Source organism: Azolla caroliniana, unplaced genomic scaffold (genome assembly GCF_043228905.1).
Source record: "Azolla caroliniana isolate FFs.n. ecotype wild unplaced genomic scaffold, voAzoCaro1.0.p SCAF_3, whole genome shotgun sequence".
Lineage (NCBI taxonomy): Eukaryota > Viridiplantae > Streptophyta > Polypodiopsida > Salviniales > Salviniaceae > Azolla > Azolla caroliniana.
In genome coordinates this window covers 23640726-23664152 of record NW_028230438.1, presented here as the reverse complement: position 1 = coordinate 23664152, position 23427 = coordinate 23640726, and the positions used below count along the sequence as shown (strand labels likewise).

Here is a 23427-nt window from a genome sequence, read left to right as displayed (position 1 = left end):
ATGAAAGCCTTAATAGGTTTGTTATTTCCACCACATTATCCTAAAGTTCACTGTCTTACATTGTCCACAATTATATACATATGGTTTGATCCCATACGAACAAACTGAGGAATAGATTAGATCAACTTTAAATACAAGTATTAAATACTTTAATAAGTTAGTTATTTCAATCGCATTATCCTAAAGTGCACTACCCTACATTATCCACAATTATATACATGCAAGTATGGGTCAAAGTATAAATTATAACTCATTTTATTAGTATGGTTACAAGTACACCTCATATTTTTGTAAAACTTACCAAATTAATATAAGTCTTTAACTTAGTGTTTCCCATGTCACACATTAGTGACATATTGAGCCATTGTTGAACTTTATTATGCCTACATTAACTTATCAACACGTCCAAACTTGCATGATTTCTAATGATCTCCACTCGTAGACCTATCATGTATTTTTATATTTGCAAATTCTAATCAAGTTGTGGAACATGTGATACTAGTGCATCCAATTTTTGTAGAGAGGGTATATTTGGATAGTTTCAAGAAGATTCTACAAGTGGAATGCGCAATCCTTCCACTTGTGAACGCGAATGTGTTAAATGCATCACTACGTCCACCAATCCAAATTTAGTGCCCTAGGTCATGGACATCCACATTTGTAGCTATTAAATTAATCCCCACCTTAAGTTCTTGCATTTGTAGCATTTATAGTTATGCTCATCTTGTCATTATTAGTTCCAGATAAATGTTTCTCTGTTGTAGATGAACCAAACTATGAAAATCAACATAAAGTGTTTGAAGTGGTGATTGAGAATCACACGAATATTGTATAGACCATATGTAAACGGAATTCGCAAGGTCCAATCCATCAACACAATTGTTACTGATTTTTTGTTGATCAATGAAGAACATGTTCACCATAAGGTATCTTATTGTGCAACATACTTGTTTGCATTATCGATATGCTTCTTTTTCTCTTATAAACAGATATTTCAATACAATTTGAGTGCATGTTTAAAAAAGTTTTTTAATTTATAAAGAAAAGAACATTTTCAATCATGAACTTAATACATTATATCGAGTTGATGTAAAAAACAGAGTTTTCATCACAAATCGAACAATGTATCGAAGTCATGTTCAGAGAAAAAAAATTGAACTTGAGTTGGTGTAAAAAAAGAGTTTTGATCAAAATTCGATACAATGTATCGAATTCCTGTTTAAAGTTTTTGTTTTGTTTATTAGTTTTTATTAATTGTTTTTGTTTTTTTGTTTTTTTCCCGAAAAAAAAACTCTGAACATGAATTCGATACATTGTATCGAATTGTGATGAAAACTCTGGTTTTTTCATCAAATTAAGTTCAAATTGTTTTTCAAAAAAAACCCAAAAATAATAAATAATAACTTTAAACATGAATTCGATATAATGTATCGAATTGTACTACCAAGTCTCTGTTTTAAAAGGAACTCTATACAAAGTACAATGTATCAACTCGAATACTTTGCATCAACTTGATTATTAAAATTAGTATTAAAATGATCGAATTGCTGAATAACTTGTATATTTTCACAAGTAATCTCTATTGTGTAATGAATTTCTATTTTTTCCCAAGATTTTCCATCAGAAAATTGCTTCTATTGCACTATTTAATGTTTGTTTCACCTATTATGTAGCAAAAATTCATTAATTTTTAGGATATTTTGCATCTACCTATTAGAAAATACTTATTAGTTCATATAATTGAGTTTCTTTGTATTCTTCGATCTTGCCTCTACAAGGTCAACTGAAAATTAGGGCGTGCGTACAGTCAAGAAAATACGTTTGAAATATCGAGGCTCACCTTTAAAATCTACTCAAGGTGAGGAAGCCTCATATAGTTAGAGAAAAAAGAAATATTGTTCAAGAATGATATATCAAGATAGTGATAATAAGAAACCTAGAGAAGGTAAAGATATTCCCGATATTCCTACGTCATTTCTTGCACATTTTGAAAGAGCGCAAAAAGAAAAGGATTGACGTTTAGTGAAGGCATATGGTGTAGAAGATGGTGGCACTTTTAAGAAATTTAGCCACAAAATGGATGTCACCCGGGATTTATAGTGTAATGTCTATTGTGGTAATTTGGCTGAGATGATACACATATTGCAGCCCTTGCCAAGAGTACCAACAACAAGGTAGTTGTGGTGCTCCTAGATTTTGAGAAAGCATATGATAGGGTATGTTGGAACTTTCTAGAAAGTGTGATGGGGAAACTCCATTTTCAAGAGTCATGGATCCAAGGCATTGCAGGACTTTATAGGAACGCCTGCAGTTGGGTTTGTACGACAGGTATGCCCACTAGCTCCAATGGTCATTACCTGTCAATGCCTCATTAGCATCTGACAAACTTCTATCTAAATTAACAAGAGCTTCAACTCTACTACCCAAGATTGTCAAGACCAGAAGCAAGGATGCTCAGGAAAAGCGAAAGAGGAAAAAACGGGGACTAATAGCCTTACAACGACTCCAACAGAGATACCCGGCATGTAGTTGGATCGCGGGACAGGTTGTCATGGCCAAACATGAACTCATCATGGCGGAAAAGACAACCTATGACATGGAGTTTCATGGAAGCATGGCTCAATGGATTCGAGTAGGGGACAAATCCACGAGGGAATTCTTCCGATCCAAGGGACCGAGGCACGCTAGAACAATGATGCATAGCCTCACCCGAGAGGATGGAACGACCATTGAGGATGGCGACGAAATGAGGAATATTGCCACAAGTTACTACAAGCGACTACTTACCGAAGATAATATGGCCATAGGGGAAGATACACGAGAAGATATTATCCTCCAAAGCATACCCGAGAAATTCATGACGGAAATAAATACATGGCTCGTGTGTCCCTTATCAAACATCGAGATATGGGAGGCCCTCTCCGATTTGGATGCAAATAGTTGCCCCGGTATCGATGGCCTCACTCCCCACTTTTTCACGTGCCTTTGGGACACTATTAAAGAAGACCTCCTCCAAGCATATGAGGAGATCATTACCTTTGGAAACATGTCAGAGGAATTTGGACATGGGATGATACATCTCATTCCTAAAAGTGGCGGCAGTGCCAACGACACTAGTAAGTGGTGGCAGTGCCAAGCGTACCAACAACAAGGTAGTTGTGGTGGTCCGAGATTTTGAGAAACCATATGATAGGGTATGTTGGAACTTTCTAGAAAGTGTGATGGGGAAACATGGTTTTCAAGAGTCATGGATCCAAGGCATTGTAGGACTTTATAGGAACGCCTGTAGTTGGATCTGTACGATAGGGATGCCCACTGGCTCCATCCTTATTTCTATTATACGCCGAAGCACTCTCTAGTTTTCTCAACTCGTGACAACTAAACCTACGTGGTCTTAGGGTGCCGCATTCTCACCAAAGCCTCCTGAATATAGAATTTGCATATGACACCGCAGTCTACCTACAAGGGAACTTGGAAAATCTACAAAAGCTAGAGAGTGGTTTAGACGTATTTTGCAAGAGATCGAATGCCATGATCAATTGGCACAAATCCTGTGCAATATGGCTTTCTCATTAAGCACATCCTGCGTAGCACCCCCATCCCGCTTTCAAGTGGATCGATCAAGGCGCGAGCACCAAATATTTGGGTTTCCAAATTGGGTTCAACATACCTCTAGAGACTATGATTGCACCAGTTATTCACTCCATTCGACAAAAGTTGATAAATTGGAGTTCGAAAAAACTCTCGTTAGCGGGGCGCATCATAGTGGCAAATCAAGTATTACTCGCAATAGCATGGTACAACCTATCATGTTGGACAATATCCAAGGAAAGTATACACCAGATTCAACTATTGGTACGCAACTACATTTGGTCTGGTAAGGAAGATCATGCAACTCGGGCCAAGGTGGCGTGGCCTATACTCATATCACCTAAGTCGAGAGGAGGATTGGGTCTTATTGATCCCCTCTCACAATCAAAAGCCCTACTCGCCAAATTTGTGGTGTGAGGACTCCAACCAGGGAATGATTGTTGGAAAATGTTGTTGTGGTTACGTTTCGCTTACTTTAAACCAAAAAAAGGGGCCAATTGGGACCCCCAAACTGGATGGATTCTAAACATGGAGCTCAAACCTAGTTTCTCCTGCCAATTGGAGGATAGATTCAATGCATCCATGTGGAAGGTGTGGTATGACATTAGACGATGGCTCAAGTGCGATCAACCTAACTCTAAACCTGCTTGGCTCAGTCAACGTATTCTATAGAACCCATGTATCATAGATGAATCTAATCAACTAATTGGATCAAGTAAGGGGTTGTCATGGGGATACATTGCGGAAGGTTTAGGAAAAAGTATAGAATGTTGGAGACGGTTTATGTCATTGCCAATACAAGACCAAGCCAACATACTCCATGGAATCAGGGGTGGATGGGCTATGAGATCTAAAATCATTAACGCTCTAATGATTAGGGAAGCTGCTAATCAAAGGATGACAATAGAGAAATGGATAGGCTACGAGGAGGAAGGCTCTTTGATCTCCAGAGGTAGGGAAACACCATACAGGATCGCAAGCTCTGAATTGCAAGACAATGAGACACCAACACATAATAAGGCAATTCGAGTACTATAGTAGATCCTGATCCTATCAAAGTACAACCAGATTGGCACATATGTACTCACGAAAACACATGGCTATGTAAGGTTAGTTGGAACCCTTTGCAATGGACATGGCATGATCCTTACGCGGGGCAAGGACGCAAACCCATCCCTTTCTTTCAATTCACAACTAGATTGGGTCGCCATATTCTAGCTGCTCAAACCGCTCGAGAGCCTACTGCTGCAAAGGTTTGGCACACATATCATGTTCCTCACACAATTATCACCAAGTTTTGGAAAAAAATCTGGAAACAACAACACGCACAGCGAATCACCACTTTCCAATGGCTATTAATACATAGGTCACTATCGGTTGGTGCATGGCAGCATGGGAACCTTACCTCTCCTAATTGTGTAGCGTGCCCAAATGCAATAGAATCAATCCGACACGATTTGTGGGACTGCCCAAAGTCCCATCGAATATGGCAGGGGGTTGGCCGCTTATTACAATTATGTTAGGTGCAAGGCTTAATCAAGTGGGGAAATATATGGTGGATATCATGGCAGGCCCCGCTTGACAGATACGAGCATCAGGAGGAGGGGATGGTTCTGGTGATAAAATCACAATAAGTTTTTTTCTCCACCATCGACAATGTCCACTCAACTCCTATCAATGCCAAATCTCAAGTTGAGTTGGAATTGGTCAGCCCAATAACTCTTTGGACTCTATGGAAACAACGGTGTAGACGGGTCTTCTCCAACCAAACCGTGCAGCCAGTAGTGTTAATGCAAGAGATATGGAGTGAAGTTGTAGCCACGCTAAAAAGCCAATATGATGGCCTCAAGGGCGACTCTGATGGAGACTAGCCTTCATCCAGCAATGGTCGACCTCCCCCTTTATTGAGTCTGTGGGCATCCACATAAGACAGACCTATCGCGTCCCTACAGGGATTTGTATATATTAATCTCATCTGTAAAATTTTATAACTAATGGAAGGAGTTTGTTTTTGGGGAAAAAAAAAGAAAAAAAAGTAATGGTTTCACCATCTTGAGGAATGTAGGTTCCAGACGTGGAAGTTACATCTATTGTTAGACTTGAAAATGTTTTAAGTATAAGAGATAACATTGTTACAATCCTTAATGCCATCATCTATATATTTAGTGCTCATTAACATTCATAAATTCACAACTCAAGAAATGTATACAATATTCATAAACAATTTTGATAAATCCATCACTCCTAAAATGTAAACGATATTCATAAACTGTCAAAACTGCCAAACTTAGATGTAAACATTAATATATCAATTTGAACATATCACATAGTTATCAAGGTATCCACAATGCTCTCCTCTTCTTCATTTTGAGAGCTCCCCTACAAAAGGTGTGAAGTAAATGGCCTTTGCAAGGTTCAATTACCATCAATACAATTATTAATGGTTTTTTGTTAATCGAGTAAGCACATGTTCACCATAAGGTATGTTGTTGTGCAACATACTTCTTTACAATATCGATATACATCTTTTACTCTTGTAAAAAAACAAAGATTTTAGTACAATTCGAGTTCATGTAAACCCTAAACCTCTTTTATTTGAAAAAAAAGAAGATTTCTAAACATGAACTCGATATATTGTATCGAGTTAATGTAAAAAACAGAGTTTTCATCACAATTCCATACAATGTATCAAATTCATGTTCAAAGTTTTTTTTCCCAGATTGTTTAGAAATCTAGACCCATTGTTATTACTTCAGTTGTTGCATAGACTTTCCACCCATAGTTTTTCTCAATAGTCCACTTTCCACAATTCTAGAAGTCTAATTACATTATATTAATTTCAGAACCATGGTCCATCAATGCAATGTACATTATTCCATCTTTTCCCCAATCTTGATCGGGGCATCTACCTTCTTCTTGATTGATATATTTATTTACACCCATTACTTTGGGTAATAGTGTAGCTTCCATATCCATAGCTTCTTGAATTTTGATTGTTTTAACTCTTCTTACATCATTTGTCAGGTACCTCTTTCTTTTGATTGCGTCAATCTAACCACATAGAATTCTTTCTTCACAATTCCTAACAATTTCTTGAGAGTAAGATCTACCTTTCTATCAAGGATTCTCGTTTCTAAAATATTTCTTGTGTCTATTGTAGTCTTAATGTCTAAGGCTAGCTTGAATGTCAAGGTTGCTTCTTGAGAGTAAGATCCACCTTTCTATCAAGGATTCTAGTTTCTAAATTCTTTCTTATGTCTATTGTAGTCTTAATGTCTAAGGCTAGCTTGAATGTCAAGGTTGCCTCTTGCTTTGACTTTTCTTCTACAATGGCTTTGTTTGTTTCTCTACTTTTCTACTCTTTGTTTTCTAGTCTTTCAGAAGGACCAACTTCATCCATTCTTTTTCTCTTCTCCTCTAGTCAAACGTCATGGGCATCACCCCAACAACTTTTACAAACAAATGAATCCTCTTAGCTTTAGCATGCTCCATTAACTTCTTCAATCCCCTTTTCCGAAGTTGAATCGAAGAGATTGTTGAGTTTGTGACAGATGAATCTTCCCACCTTTATAGAAAAGCAGATTTCCATCAAGAGCTTCTTGATGACTCATGCAACCTTTATTTTGATGTTCGGTGATATCCCACCATATGCATCAGAGCATGAAGTTTTTGTTGTGTGCTTCCTTAGGCTTTTATTGACTCAAGCTTTCACCTTTCTAGATCCTTCATGCCTTTAATTTGCACGTCAATTTATGAATCTAATTCCTTTCCTTTTTCTCATCTTGCTCGAGTAGCCAATTCTTGTGTTGGATAATCTCCCCATAATCTCTCGCAATAATCTTCTTTGAGTTTTTCACTTTGTCCTCCATCAGCAATGTCCTACTTCAGAGTATACAAAAAGCTTCAGAGACCTTGTCCCAGTTGGACACAAGGCTCATTGTGCTTGTTCGATCCTCTACAAGGATTATTCAATCTTCTCTAAATGGTTTGCTCACTATGTGAACAAACAAGTCCACCTTCTTCGACTAAAGAAGATCTCAATCCCTCACCAAGAGCTCATTGTACGGGACCTTTTAATATTGAGAGACCTTTCCCTCCTTTCTTGGTTCACTTGAGAAAGTTCTTTTTAGTGATTCTAGTGCCGTCATCAAGCATATACTCATTTCACAATTATTGACGAAATGAAATCCAATCAACGTGAAATCTCTCTTGAAATTTGCTACCTTTACTCAAACATCTAGAGTTACCACTCTATTGAATTGAGCCACAATGTGTAGTCCAGTTGCACCTCTATCGGCCATTTCATGCTCACAGACCTCAAAAAATCTCATGATGTTTTCAAAATTGAATTGACCAATCTTTTGAATAATTGATTGTACAACAAGTCTCCACTTGCTTTCAATCGATTAGTCACACTTTTCTCTTGTATCATTCAACTCATCATGAAATTGACCCCGCTCTCAACCATTTCTTTTATTAGCGATTCCCCCTTGTTGACGCTTCACATTAGGTTGACCAAATTTTTTCTTCGAACTCATGATTAGTACGTCAAACCGTCAAGGTTCTGAACGAAGAGAGTTCATAGCAAAAACTTAAAAGGGAGAGAGACAAACACATACAAGAGATGGAGGTAGTGTATAATTTAAGAAGCAAATAGTATATGATGCAAATATGCTTTATTGAATTGGGAACATAAAATTTTATTTATAAAAGTTACAATATTCAACTGTAAGGCCTTAACTTCGATCTTGAGAGATGAGAAACCTTTCCGAATGAGTTAGCTTAATCTCTTGATTACTACTTTTACAGGATTCCTACATGTTTCCATTCCTTCTCCTTAAATGGCTTGATTACTACTTTTCCATGATTTGTACATGTTTCCCTTCCTTCTCCTGAAATGTTTTCAAATAACAATGCATGTGATGTTTGAGTGCATGGGAGTGTGTGTGTGTGTGTGTGTGTGTGTGTGTGTGTGTGTGTGTGTGTGTGTGTGTGTGTGTGTGTGTGTGTGTGTGTGTGTGTGTGTGGTGTGATCGCCACGTGCACACATGTGCTACATGTGATGCATAACGACCATGTTGGTCATCTGAGTTACCATGTACGCAATATTATAAACCATAGTTACAATAATGAAAATTATACAACAACTTGTAAAAGAACTTGTCTTAATGGTTTACACTCATTGTTTGATATGCAAGGTTATAGATTCGAGCCTCACAAATGTCATTCATTGTAATATATATTTTTCATTTTATATCATGAAGCAATTGGTTCATGATAATGTGCACTCAGAGTAAAGCACCTAAATGTTACACAAGCATTATTCCAACTAATCCAAGCTAAAGCTATTGAATTCACAATCCATACATTGTTTCTATTCATCAAGGATGAGGTTAGCTTATTCTTGTACGTTCTTAAATTCATCCCTAATGTTTTGGGTAGTTGTTAAGTAGGCTAGCAACTCCCGTTCTTGTTCACTTTAACATATTATTGTTTGTTGATGGCCTCATTTTTGAGGAATTGCTTCCTTGCAAGTTCTTTTTCATTTTGTTTTCACAAGAACCTAAGATTGTGCCTTATTTCTTACATAAGTTCTAGGCAATTTGTTAAGCTCAAGTGATGTTTGCTTGTAACTCATACTAGCTGTAGTTTAGCTACTTCCCTTGAAACAACATAAATGTTGACACTTGTAACGAAAAAAAATATGTACTTGATCCCTATTTTTAAATGGTGGGAAATCAAATAGCACCAGCCCATATAGTTAGTGCCACATGATACATCATAACAAATGGGAGCCAATGCCTTCCTCTAATGGCACAACTAAGAGAGAGCTTTTACCTATATTTTTCTTCTTTTTTGGGTATTTAGGACAATGTGTTCTTGACAATGCTCTTGTTGGCACATTCTCAATGCTCTACTTCTTCTCCTTGTTTATATTTAATTATCTACAAGATTGCTTACATCAAGAGGTTATGCTAAAGCCACTAGTTGCTTCAAATGACATTCTCATTACTCATCAATAGTGCCAAATTTTGGTGTGACACTAAGCTGACAACTTACTCAAAGACTCTTCTTCCACATGAAGATCATGATTGATTGTATCATCAAATGCTTGATTGTCAGCAAGCAAAGTAAGATTAGTTGTAATCAATTATGTTACCAACCATTGTATTAATTATTAATAAAGGGTTCTCACTTTACATTACTTTGGTGGGATAGGAATGAATACATGACATCTGAGGACAGAAACCTCTGGGTGGTTCACCTGTTGCATTGCAACTAACTTAAACCTTTTTGGACTGTTTATATCTGTCACCATTGGAAATCACTCTCCCTCTGGGCTGTTTATATCGGTTTCCATTGCAAATGACTTGAACCTTTTATGCCTGTTTGCATTGCAGACAACTCAAAAACTTTTTGTAACTGGTTAAATCGTTTTAATATGCAAAACATATCAGTAACTTTGACAATTTGTCTTTGCATTGACATTTTGCAAGATGTCCATTCCAAAGCGAAATTTGTATCATAACAGACACATCCTTTACAGAAGTACACTAATACCCTCCCGTGTTCTCCCAGATAGTCATTTCAAAGAGAAATTATAAAAAATATGCTACAAAACTTTGCTCAACTTCTGCAAACAAAAAGACCTAATTTTTCAAATAGATCAAAGACTAGAGTTACTTCAATAAAATTCCCAATAATGATTGTTTGGGATAATCTCTTTAAAAATCAGTAAACCTTCAATAATAAAGAAGAGAAACCCCATCTTTGTGTACATTAATGCTTAGTTCACAGTAATATCAAGTGAAATTCAAATAATATGTTACCAGCCTCCATCAATTTATCTCTCAATAGTTGTCATCAGAAATGAGCCAGTCACAAATCTGTGACCTATTCCAAATAGACAAACACAATAAATAAGGATTGTAATTTACAGCTAAAAAACATGCTTATCTTTAAAAGAATTGAGCAGAACGTAATAAAAACAAAGAAGACCCCCAAAAGCCAAATAAATTCTAGGGAAAAACTGTCATACTCAAGTTCATCTTTGCTTCCCTAAATGCCCCTGAGGTTTCAATACTTCGTAAATGACCTTGATCAACCCCAGAAAGAGAGAAGCAGGAGACAAATTGACCATGTATACTCAAATAAGGAAATAAATTAACTATACAGATGTTCAATTATGACATCTAAGCTCTTTCAGGGTTCAGCAAGGGCATTTCGAAAAGTTTCCATTTCATGAGAATGCACTACATAAATTCTCTTTAGACAACAACACTGGGTTACAGCCAATCCTGGAAGGATATTATTATGTCATAGTTGCACTTGAAGTATAGACAATTGAGGAGCATTTGGGGAAATATGGGAAAAAAAAAGATGAATAGGGATAAGAAAATAAAATCTCATGCGCATAAAAACCAACAACAGATGCAAAGTTCATATAAACAACTATATGGTGTATGGTCAAGTATCATCGATACCTCATCCATGCTTCTTTCATCTCTGGATTGATCGCTTCCGATCTCTTGATAAGCTGAGGCAACAAGCTATAGGTTGTATCAACTTCTCCAAAATTTTGAAGCTGGCAACTAGCACAACATGCTTTGAAGAAGTTCGACGCTAACAGATTCTCCGAGCCTTGCCCCATTTGTTTTGTGGTTCTTACTTGAGTACACTCTATTGGATTCAAAGGAAGACAACATAAGGGGCACAACAGGTCTGCTTTAACATCATCTGACCTTTTTACTCCCTTCAACATTGGAGAAAGAGCATCTGAGTGATTGAAGGAAAAAGGCTGAAGCTTTGCTGCTGTCCGCACAATTGTACGTTCTCTGGCTGGATTCTCTTCCTGAATAAAAACATAGAATATTAAACTCATGATCTTCTGGTAGCCACTGAGGTTTTCTTCATTTCTTCAAATGCCCTTCAGTTTTCCTAATTTCCTCAAACATCCTTGGGTCAGGGATAGCTTGAGAGGGGGTTGGGTCACTCTTGGAATATAAAGGAACTTAGATGCATTCAGAAAATAAAGAAAAACTCAGTTTTCTAGTTTCTCCCAATTTCTTATAATCATCAATCAATTTACCTGCAACAGAGTGACAAAACTGGCTGATAGGCTATTGATACTGCTATGAGGTGTTGATAATGTTGATAACGTTGGAAGAAATATACATTTTAAGCTGCCAATCAGGTAAACTCAAGTTCAAGCAAACTGATAATGACAGAATACATAGGAAAATTTCGCTTCAAGGTAACTTACTTTCTGAAGCGGCAAAGTAGGACTAGCTCTTTTATGGCACAGTCCCGGAGCGGCATCACAACAGGTACACTCCATCTTGCATCATAAAATTGCATCTCTGCGGGGAGAGAGAAACCATAGCCCTGCAGTTAATTACTTAGCTAAGTATCAAAGTAAACTGAGAGTTTTATGGATGGTAATGAATGCCTCGCTTAATTATTGCAAGGATCTTATGCATCTAATCAATAATGAAGCTCAATCACATACATATTGCCGTGTGATCCTCAGAATTCAACCTTTGATATCTAGCAACCTTTGGAAACCAAGTAAACGCTAATCTTTGGGGCCATGATTGCCATCATGATATGTAAAATTCTCCTTTTATTAACAAACACAGAATACACCCCTTATGTATGTGATTTTCTCCCCTACTTCGTCACTCAAACACATACTCTCTATGTATCATTGAGTTGGGCTAACCAAAATATAAATATATTACCAGTGGCCTTATCAATATTAGTCCTAGACTCAAAGTAATAACAATCCAGATTCCTATCATATCCCCCAATGCAATGGCAGAGACTTGGTTTGACGGTGTTAAACCTTCTGATAGAAAACCATCAAAACCTATTGAAATCTGTGATATAGTATGATAATAAGTAGATGGAATGTTAGAATGCTGAAATAATAAACATCAGTTAGCCGCAGTGATGGTTAATATGATAGATTTCACCCCAAACCAACCCAAGACAAACGGGAAAAAAAGACTTTAGTGAGAAATATATACAGATTAATTGGATGCAAACCTTTGCTGTGGAAGAAATGACCTTGGCCGCAATTCTTGATGTCGATAAACCTAAGACAAGTCTCGTGTATCCATGAGCTTTTGCAACCTGAATATAAGACAAGAGAACTTCTAATAAGATCCATCAGACATAGAGACAAGGCCATGCAGCTACTGCAGTTACAAACAGACCTACATTGAAGTACATGGTCACATGAAATATACTTGTTGAAGTGCTTGCATTCTGATATGTTGCAATAAATCTTCCTTTCCAGTAATATCGCTCACACTTTGCAGTAGGTTCTGTATCCTCTCTCTTTTGCAATTATTGTCATCAACATTATTGCCAGAATAATTGATCTCGCATTTAGAATATACACTCTCTAATGGAACAATAAAGAACTCTTCAGGATTTTTCTCCCCTTCCATAACAATCTTTCGCATTTCTTCATTCACGGTTTTTGGATCATCAGGGAAAAGAGGCAAAACACAGCTTTCATCCACATATGCTACTCCAAACCCAAAAACCTTGATACATTCATCACTGTAGTGGATTGCCTCTCTTTTTGCTTTATCACGAATCTCAAGGAGAAACTCAAGGAGAGTCCTGTTAAAAAATGTTGCAAATTAAACAAATAAACTGCAGCATGAACAACTCCGTCAAGTCTTTCATGGTTATATTATGCATTATGAAATCCAATCTTTTCAGAACATCTCAAAACTCATAATACATTATTCCATAAACAAGAAGTTCTATTTTCTATTCGTCATTCCCTCTCAAACAAAACTTCAGACATGAAAAACTATTGAATGTTCCAATGCCATGTCAATTTCTTTGACATCCTTTCAAAATGATTCCATGCTTCATATAAAAACTAATTTCATGATTGATAACGAGCAGTGTAAGCAGTACTTCCATATATAGGTATTCACAAGTAGTTGATATGGTATTATCAGTTCTCTCATTTTCCACTACATATTTCTCTCATCCCCAACTACAGAAACAAAATGATTGGGAAGAAATAAGTAGATTCTCTCGACTTCCACATCCATTCTCTTTTGGCTTCCCATTTGTACGATTTCATTTTTCACACTTCCCATTGCATCACAATCTCTCATCTCCCACCCGCATAATATCTCTCATCATCCAACTCGCATAACAATCTCTCATCTTCACACTCACATAGCAATCTGTCATTTTTCCACTCGCATAACAATCTCTCATCTTCCATTCACAGAAAAATCTCTCATTTCCCACTGACATATCAAACGCTCATTCCCCACGTACATAACAATCACTCTTCTTGTCACTTCACACTCTCTCGTCTTCCATTTTCATAACAATATCACAATTAATAATGTACAAAAAAGAAGAAGAAAAACCGAGAGTTTAAATTACCTGGAGGCAGGTCCACCTGAGAAAGCGAGAAGGACTCTGTGCGATGGGAGGATGAGTCCATGGCCATTCACTGCGGTCTTGAACTTGGAGAAGAGGGAAGTGTTGAGACATGATGTGCAGATGAACTCCATCTGATTAGCCGCAACTTGAGCAGGAGCTTCCTTGCACTTACAACAAACCTTCACCGTAGAAGAAGAGGATACAGAAGAAGAAGGAACAGAAGAGGAGGAGGAGGAGGAGGAGGAGGAACAGTGTCCACCGGCGCAGGCCTGTCCACCACACTCCATGGCTCACGTTTCTCGGGTTTCTGCGGCTCGGCACTCAGTTCCTGTCTTTCTCCTCTGTCTGCCTGCGTTTCTGCGTTGGTGTTTAGGGTTTTGTATTTATCAGAGCCTCTGTTTGTTTGTTTGTTTTTTTAGGGTTATGGGTTTTGTTTGAGGGGAGAAACTGTGAAACAAAAGAGAAAGCTTTTTTAGAAAACAACAGAATTGAACGAAAAAGTAAAAACTTTCAGAAAAGATGTTTCCTTCCCTCTTTTTGTCCATCAAAATGGTCGGAAGCTCACTCCGTGACCGAAATCCGAGATAAAGGCCTTTCAGTCCGAAAGATTTGTGATCAAGTCTAGCGTGTAGCTTGGGCACATTTGGCACACATTATGCGCCTCCCTATATATAATTTGTATGTATCATGCGAACATAAGAAATGACACCACAACATCTTGTGGAAACACTCTATAGGCCCATGCGAGACAATGAAGCCCAAGATGTCAGCACAAAACACTAAAACAAAAACTTAACGTAGCTTGGGCACGTTGGCACACATTATGCGCCTCCTATATATAATTTGTACATACCATGGGAAGATAAGCAAAATGACACTACAGCATCCTGTCGAACACTCTATAGGCCCATGAAAGAGAGACAATGAAGCCTAAGATGTCAAGACAAAACGTTAAAACAAAAAGCTTACCAAGAAAGTTAAAATGTGAACCCGACGTGAATCGAACACGCAACCTTCTGATCTGGAGTCAGACGCGCTACCATTGCGCCACGGATCCGATTGGTAAATCCCTCGTCTATAGACTATTTATCCTTATTAATTAATAATGACCACAAATTTGATATCTATATTCAACAACGTGTACACTGTACTCAATCAATACATTTTGATTTGCAAGCAAACGCCAATGGCTTCTGTATTTCAAGTCGTGAATTAATAACAATACTCAGAATCATGTATGTATATATGGTTTGAGCATGTATGAATGAAATTCTTTGTAGCCATCTAATGTTTGGCCCTTCTAGATCCTTCATTAGAAGAAGCATTTCATGTGTCATTTATTGTTGGTTCAGAACATTGGTTTCCATCTTGAATATTGTTTGTGCATTTGATGGGACAAAAGACATCCCAAATTATTTTTACTTGGTTTTTCTCTTCATTTATTTTAATGTGTCAAATTAACATCATGGTAAATTTAACTATTTTGTAGAGTATAGCTTGCGAGTTTCAAGAAATCATTAGAATCTATGAATTATTCTTGTTACATTGTTGTTCCTCTTGGCTACCCATTGCATAGTTGGGGTTATTCTTTTAATGTTGGCATAGGCCTTGTTAATATAAATTTGTTCGCATTTTCGAATTGTTAGTAATAAACCCTAAACTTTGGTTTTTTTGAGGAGATATGGATGTTGGTGGCATGCTTCTCGGTCTAGCACATTTGGACCAGACGATGTATGTTTGTTTTTCAGCAACAAAAACTCCCAAGCAGTGAGGTGTTGCTAAACAATTGGTTCGAGTTGGTATCTTGGTTGCGCAGACAATACAACTCGATTGAAGGGAACTCGGATGAAGCAAAAGGGGATCGGTTGAAGTTTTTGCTGAAATGGGGTCGTTCTCCTATGATGGTAAATTCAGCGTCAGGGCCTAAATGGAACTACCAAGCACCGAGATGGCTATTTCCGCCATTGGCATCCATGAATGGATAGGAGTTGTAAATATGTGGTCACCATGTACAAAGTGTTAGCGGGATACTTTTGTTGTAAATAGTAGGGTGGGGATTATGTTGTTTTGATTATGGTTGATCTTTGATGTACTTCTTTTGCTAACTAATGGGAAGTAGTGTTTTTTTTTGGAAAAAAAAAAAACTCAATTCCACCTTCAACATTGGAGGGTAATATAAATAAGTATAGTTTGTAATGTTATGGTCTTACAAATATATTCTATACTTGGTCCATTTCTTAGTGCATTCACTTAGTCTTGTTGCCATTTGCATTTTTAGTTATCCTTTATCCTCCTTCTCCTTATTGTAGTGGATTCATGGAAATGCTTCTTATTGTCCCAAAAAACAACAGCACCACTACATTCCAAATCCAAATGCGTCCTAATAAGTGTGAACCGCCATAATGCCATAAAATGTATATCAAATCACATAAGTACGATCAAAGTAGTTATTTATTCTAATCTTCAACTCAACAAATTTATTTTGTTCACAGAAAACACATGCCATGCTTTTCCCATGTGTTATGTCCTTTATCTTTTGAAAACTTTTGCATATCATTTGAAAGACATTTCTTTAGGCCGTAATTTAAAACTAAAACTCTAGCTTCCACATAAGGCATTCCATCTACATCAATGCTCAATCTTTTATATTCGTACCACTATCTTGTCCATTATGGGCACATGCCATGGTTTTCCAATGTTTTGATTTTAAAACCTTTTGCTTATCCTTTGATGTTATATCAATGCTTTAATACTTTCAAAGTTTTCCAATATTCATGCTCGACCAAAGGATTCTAAGTTTCAAACACAACAAATCATCAAATCTCCTTGCAATGATAAACACTCAATTGTTGTGATTTTAACAAAGAACTTTGAGCTTCTAGGTGGAATGCATCCATATGAATCAGATAAAAAAAATCAAATTATACCTTTGTCCAACTCTAGCAATACATCTTTTTGTACATACATATATCACATAGTTTCTACCAATAATGGGTTGACCTCATATTGAACCTAAGCATCATATGTAAGTGTTTGAATGTGGATTTGCCCATGTGCCAATGAGACATCAAATCATTATGTTCATTCCATTCATGGAACTATTAGTTCGGTATTATATTGGATGAATACATGGCACCCCTAATGCATATCAAGGATAATTTCTTCTTTCTATCTAGAGTACCATGCTTGTATATTCCTATGACATTGCACCAATGAAACAATTTGTTGGGTCATAGCCAAATAGTTTCTCTATTAGCTTTTTACAATTTCGAAGTCTATGCCCCAACCAAGTATCATAAACATTCATGGTTATGTGGTCCAAGCGAATTATGTAGCATGGTGAAAACAAAATCACATGAGAAAAAGGATTATCAAATGTTTGGTTATGAGAGAGGTTTAAGTAGGTTGATACCAATTTACGAGGATAAATTGGACAATATATAAGAATTAAGGATGGTACAATATACCATGTGTCAAGGTGATGTGACAATGTGTAATAGCTACAAGTCTATTGAGTTAAAGGCGGATTGTATGATTCATTACACAATAAACATTATGAAAAAATACACTACATCATTGAGAGATTTTAGTAATACAATCGTAGGCAACACAATCTAGTAATGAGTCAACAGAAGGTATAATCATTCTAATATAGCCAAAGCTTAAAATAATAAAAGAAGTTTTCATTAAATCTTGGTCATTTCATCATATATAATTTATTTTTTCGAATATACTTAAAAAATGGAATAAAAATGAAGTTATTATTTAGTTTTAATAGGTGTAAAATTGCAATATCATATTTAGCTTCTTTCCAACACCCCCAAACAATACTCAAATTAAGAATTAAGCAAAGGTAGTGTGTGTGTGTGTGTGTGTGAGTGAGTGAGAGAGAGAGAGAGAGGGAGAAAGAAAGAAAGAAAGGTGTATTAACGTCTTCTAAGGCCAAATTTGGCCTTCTAATTCAATTTAATTCAATTTTCATTTGTATTTCCCTTTAAACTTTGAGGCCAATATTTCTCGGAACAAGAAATAATCGTCGATATTATTCCTATTATTAAATTGTTGTAGTTCTTGAGATAGTTCCCAATTATTAGCAACATAATTTTAACAATCATACATTCATGGGATGTGACCAAGTAGAGAGGCATGTATGTGAGTTACAGATAGATAGACAAATATTGGTAGAGTACATGAAGAGATCATTAATCCTTGTCAATCACCTACTTCCATGTCAGTATATGTGATATAATTTTACATGGCTTCACGTTTCTCATAGTACTCTTGAGTTGATACCTGCTCTATAGCAGTGAAAATCTGTGTTCCCCCTCGAACTTGCAGTCAATTGGAAATGTGTTTCGGCGGGAACGAAGAATACGTCTCCAGTTTGCAAAGACATGCTATAAGTTTCATCTTTATTATGTATTTCCGACAAGTCACCATTTCCTTCAAGGACAATCACAATCGATGGTCCTTGAATAGAAGGGAATTCTAGAGTATGACCAATAGGTATTATACAACTATCCATCTCAAACTCATCAAATGGTGGTTGATATCTCTTGGTGTAGTTATTTACATATACTCCTGAAAGGATCTCAGGCATTTCCTACAGCAATAATGTATCAACAATGTGATGCCATTGCCTCTTCTTTTGCAAATGTAGTGATGAATTAACATTTAGAAACCCATTAGAGAAATGGAAGAATTCACAATCATCTATATATATAATGCAATCTACATAAATTATAAATAAATAAATAAATAAAATTTCAAATATTACATAGATATTGACAAGCACAATACACATGTGTACAGATACAGATACACATACAAACCTTCCTTAATAAATAAATCAAACAAAGAAAATTGCTACAATATTTACAGTATCTTTTTAAACTAGCATTCTCAAAACAATAGACTGCCTCATTGAACCGCTAATAACAATCGATGCACACATAAACACATCCATCACTGAGATTAACCACTTTTAACATGAATTTGATCAGCGAATTTATTAAAAGAAAATGCTAAATATGAGGTAAGATTGATCTACCTGCTTGTAAGTCAACATTCCACAAAGTGTATTCGTATCAATGTATTTTGGAGTGAGACCGGCTCTTACAACATTATCTGATGTTGCCATGCATTCAAGGCACTCCCCAGAGAGATAAGCATGGGGCTCGTTTGCATCGAGATAAATAGCTTGTCCAGGGACCAATTCAATATAATTAAAGAAAAAGGCTGACAAGACCCCCACATCTCCTGGATATTGCTCAGCAAGCCTCATCACTAAAAGTTCCTTCTTTGTAAGGAGAAGGTTGTCCTGGCATGAATGCAGTTTTCGACAAATCAAAACGCATAACTTTTGTTCTTCTTGTATCATTCATTCAAAAGGAATCTTGTAGATGTTTATTCTACTATGACTCCCAAATTTTAGAATAACGAGATTCAATTTTCCATGATCAAAAAGCTGTTTATTTATTTTCCAAATTCATTTGCAATCATTCTTATAGAAATTTTCCCTCTATGATTCTTACATCAGGGATTATGACCTAACTATATGAGGTCCAATTCAGGCTTCTTTTATTTTCCATATCCATTCATAAGAAGCGTTATTTACATACCAATTATGAATGTCACGCTGCTAATCAGGACCTAACCTTATGAGCTCCACCATTCAGCTTAAAATAAATAAATAAGTTGCCTTTTCTACAATCATTCATGCGAATATTTTTCCCTCACAATTTCCCACGTTATCCTCAATTGAGATCTAACATTATCATAGGATTCAAGACTCTGTGGCACATGATGGAAATTGGTTTCTTTCCAATATGGGGAATTTTTCTAAAACAACTTCTTGTGATATAAATAAAACATTCAAAAACAGGATTAGAGGATCTTAACCTTTAATGCTTCTAGAAGCCTTGAGTTGAGCCGGATGAGGGCATGCTGTATCTTATCTTTGTTTGTGGTCATGATGGTTGTGAAAGCTTCCTTCAATGTTGATTTAGCCATATCACTATTAGACTCCAGAGATGAAACATTCATCAAAGAATTTGATAAAGGTTGCCCAAGCACCTCCTGCAGCTCTGGTACTATCTCCAATGTATGCTTTAATTCCTATGCATTTGCATGTGAAACAAAACAACTTAAAGCTAGCATTAAGAATGAAAAAGAAAAAACTTGAGAAACTTTTGTTAATCTTACATACTTGAAGGCTTACAAAACCACATAGTGCTTCAAATTTTGTTATGGCAAAAGCCATCTCGGGTTTGTGATTATCATCCTTGTAGATATTGGGCTGCAATTTATGCAACTGCACAGCCAATTGCTTATCAGGATGAGCTTGGATTGACAACGCTTTTGCAACCGATAGAACCTGTAATGAAATTTAAACATATCTCATAAATTACTCACGTGATAGAAAAACCATACCATTTAATATGTGCATAAGGTTGAGCTAAACATTTCAGATAAGACAGAAATCAAAGGGTATATATGTGTATGTACATATGCATATATGTATATACTACATATAAATATATATCTATATATATAGATACATATATATTTATATGTAGTATATACATACATATACATAGGTCATATACACGTGTGTATCTCTGTATATATGTACATACATATATCCTCTCTTTGTGTATGTATGATGCCCATCACAATAGCTACATATGTTCCCCTTTGCCTCCAGTATGTAGGTAATTAGGTATGTATGTTGCTCACTATGCCTAGTTATGTATGCTCCCCTTTACCTGAAGAAGCTCATGATGCCAGGTCTCAATCCACAATGTGAGAATGATAGCGACAATGTTTCTAAGAATTCTTGGGTATTTGGTATGACTAGTTCTCATAAAGGAATAGAAAACATTTGAGTAAAAAACAAGATTAGAATAGATCAAGTGATATTTGATCTCGTACCTTGAAGAGAAAGGGGAGATTTACGCCCCATTTCTGTAGGACTTTATCACCCAAGAAGCTTGGATTCCTTGAAAGCCAATCTTTGAGAAGCATCTCAGCATTGCCGTTGTTGTCATAAACATCCTGAGCCAAACTCGCACTTTCCTCTCTGATACCATTTGATCCCTCAAAAATAATGGGTTTTTTGCCATTTCCGCCATTGACATCATTAACATGAGGGTTCAGACCTTCACCAAAATGATTAGAATTCACATGTGCCATACCATCATCGCTGACACTGCCATTGACAACAACATCATCATGATCATGTGCAATGACAACAAAAGAGGGGCCAGAGTCATGAGTGCCCATCCATAACTCTGCATAAGGTTTATCCTCTTCCAGAGGGAGTTTGGATTGAAGGGAATACAATCTGCCCACTTCACTAGCCTTGCCTATGCTTCCCCATGCATAGTTCTGAACACTACATCTCAATCTTACTATCCTTCTCTTCCCACCCATTGTGATAAGTGCTGTTTTTTGTTCTTCCTCGAGTGGGTTATGTGCTCCCTGTTGCTTGACAAAATAAAAGCGTATGAAGGAAGAAGAAGATGAAGGGAACTAAAGAAGATGTTGTGACAATTCAGTTTAAACAATAACAACACTGGGTCGATTAGATTACTGAAGGATCCAAAATAGAGAGAGAGAGAGAGAGAGAGAGAGAGAGAGAGAGAGAGAGAAAGAGAGAGAGAGATAGTGTGTGTGTGTGTGTGTGTGTGTGTGTGTGTGTGTGTGCACGTTGTGCAGACGTGGGAAAGGAAAGATAGAAGAAAAAGAGAAAAAGAGTTCATAACTTTTCTTCTTCTTTCTGCATCTTTTTTGCAACCGACGATATATTTACACAACACACACAAACACACATCTATACTTACATTTTTTTCTCCTTTTTCGCCTCTTCCTCTGTTTGTCCTGCTCTTTCTCTCTCTCTGGCACACCCGCTTTTGCTTTTTGCGTTTTGCGTTTTGCTTTTTGCTTTTGCTTTTGCTTTTCCCCTTTCCTAATACCACGTTTTTCTTGACCCCCCCCCCCCCTTTGTCTCCTTGTCCCACCGCTTCTGTCTCATTGCAATCGATCCGTAACTCTTCCATCCCCCGCCCACACACACACCCCACTCATTCCATCACGGCTTCACCCCGATTGATTCCCTTCAATGTGCATGGGATATTTCACGCTCTCAATGAGTCTTGTGAGTTCTTACCCTTGCTTACAAATGCTCTGTCCTTCTTTGAGTGCCAATCAACTTTGCTTTCAATCGATCCACCCCTCTCCCTACACACGTTTCTCTCGTTGCCACAATTTGCACCCTCGATTGCAATGCTTATTCATCATATTCTCGAGTGTCTATTATAGCTACTCACTTTTTGTTCCATGGATCATATCAGGGCTCTAGGAAGGATGAAAATAAGATCTATTTTGTCTTTACTATATGAGGACCCTGGTTTGGATTACCTTCATATATGAATGTCCCACTTTCTCCTTTTCATTGACCATGTTTGTAACTCCCTCCATCACTCGTTGCATCACACCTATTTTGGATCTTTTCAATATATGAGTGCAATGATTTCCTTGTGAGAGTTTAGTAAGTAACTTTTAACAACTTCACTTGTCATTTGGGTCACATTGTTGTCCTAACACGGCATAATTTGGGATACAAAATGTAACTTTCCGACACAAAACACTTTGTTTGTATAGGAACAAGTGACACCAACATTGAGTAACTAAATGGAAAAATGACATATAGCCCATTATTTTAAGACAATAGATTCGAGGTTTTTTGAAATGTGGGTCTGTACCTGTGGCAATAATTTAAAGCATTTTTTGACCATGTGATTGAATGTGTTTGTGTGCAAGGTGGATACCAATTCCATGTTCATTGGGTGTTCTATGAGTGGGTGACAAAATATGTATTTGTGAACTCCAAAAGGAATAAATTTGTAAACAAAATTCAAATGATTAACACGTGAAGGGACAACAAAATTAAAGTCCATACATGAATCAATGTTGTTGTAAGGAAATAATGCCTTTATCTACGATATCAAATAAAATTACATGAACGATTCACTTCATTACAATGAATTATATGAACAATTCACTACAAGAGCATGCAAACTATGATAGCCCCAACATGACAACCATACATGTTTATGGGGTGTTAAGAATCAATGTACAGCCATGTGTGTGAAAGCTAATAGTCGAGGTAGGAGGTGGGGCGAGAAAGACTATGAATTGGATGGTTAGTCAATTTAATGCAATATTGATTGAGCTACGTATATTCTCCTAAGATACAAGATTCTCACTAACTTTGCAAAAAATGCTCTTCACAAATGGAGTGCTAGTAAGGAGGAAATTATGCATATAACCACATTATTATCTACACTAAACGAGGTGTTACATCTTAACGTGTTTGTGGCCACGAAAAATGGGCAAAAATAATTTATA

General features: G+C 36.7%; 2 protein-coding genes and 1 non-coding gene across 3 annotated transcripts; all 3 read right to left on the bottom strand.

Moving 5' to 3' along the window:
• Positions 1–10254: 10254 nt before the first annotated feature.
• LOC147866710 (Adenine nucleotide alpha hydrolases-like superfamily protein) lies at positions 10255–14388 on the bottom strand. The gene is made up of 7 exons (XM_087317170.1): positions 14017–14388; positions 12843–13224; positions 12640–12726; positions 11855–11976; positions 11681–11774; positions 11076–11443; positions 10255–10485 (listed from the first exon to the last, which is right to left on the bottom strand). Exons 1-7 carry the CDS (start codon positions 14301–14303, stop codon positions 10443–10445), a joined length of 1383 nt encoding a protein of 460 aa, XP_087173296.1. The 5' UTR covers positions 14304–14388; the 3' UTR covers positions 10255–10442.
• Positions 14389–15001: 613 nt separating this feature from the next.
• On the bottom strand, positions 15002–15073 carry TRNAW-CCA (transfer RNA tryptophan (anticodon CCA)). The gene has a single exon. It is a non-coding gene; the product is annotated as a tRNA-Trp (tRNA).
• A 2956-nt stretch (positions 15074–18029) lies between these two features.
• Positions 18030–21673, bottom strand: MEE31 (Mannose-6-phosphate isomerase, type I). Its single transcript, XM_087317169.1, has 5 exons — positions 20950–21673; positions 20225–20392; positions 19918–20133; positions 19067–19336; positions 18030–18619 (listed from the first exon to the last, which is right to left on the bottom strand). The coding sequence occupies exons 1-5, from the start codon at positions 21448–21450 to the stop codon at positions 18287–18289; spliced, it is 1488 nt and encodes a 495-aa protein (XP_087173295.1). The 5' UTR covers positions 21451–21673; the 3' UTR covers positions 18030–18286.
• Positions 21674–23427: the final 1754 nt, after the last annotated feature.

What these genes read in the sequence shown, in the direction of transcription:
- LOC147866710 (XM_087317170.1), bottom strand. Translation starts at nt 14,303, where the DNA reads ATGGAGTGTGGTGGACAGGCCTGCGCCGGTGGACACTGTTCCTCCTCC. An exon ending in GAATGCAAGCACTTCAACAA is followed by an intron (nt 12,727 to 12,842) that starts GTATATTTCATG and finishes TCTTATATTCAG; the next exon opens with GTTGCAAAAGCTCATGGATA. An exon ending in CTACTTTGCCGCTTCAGAAA is followed by an intron (nt 11,775 to 11,854) that starts GTAAGTTACCTT and finishes CCTGATTGGCAG; the next exon opens with CTTAAAATGTATATTTCTTC.
- MEE31 (XM_087317169.1), bottom strand. Translation starts at nt 21,450, where the DNA reads ATGGGTGGGAAGAGAAGGATAGTAAGATTGAGATGTAGTGTTCAGAAC. An exon ending in ATCTCCCCTTTCTCTTCAAG is followed by an intron (nt 20,393 to 20,949) that starts GTACGAGATCAA and finishes ATTTCATTACAG; the next exon opens with GTTCTATCGGTTGCAAAAGC. An exon ending in GAATGTTGACTTACAAGCAG is followed by an intron (nt 18,620 to 19,066) that starts GTAGATCAATCT and finishes TTATTGCTGTAG; the next exon opens with GAAATGCCTGAGATCCTTTC.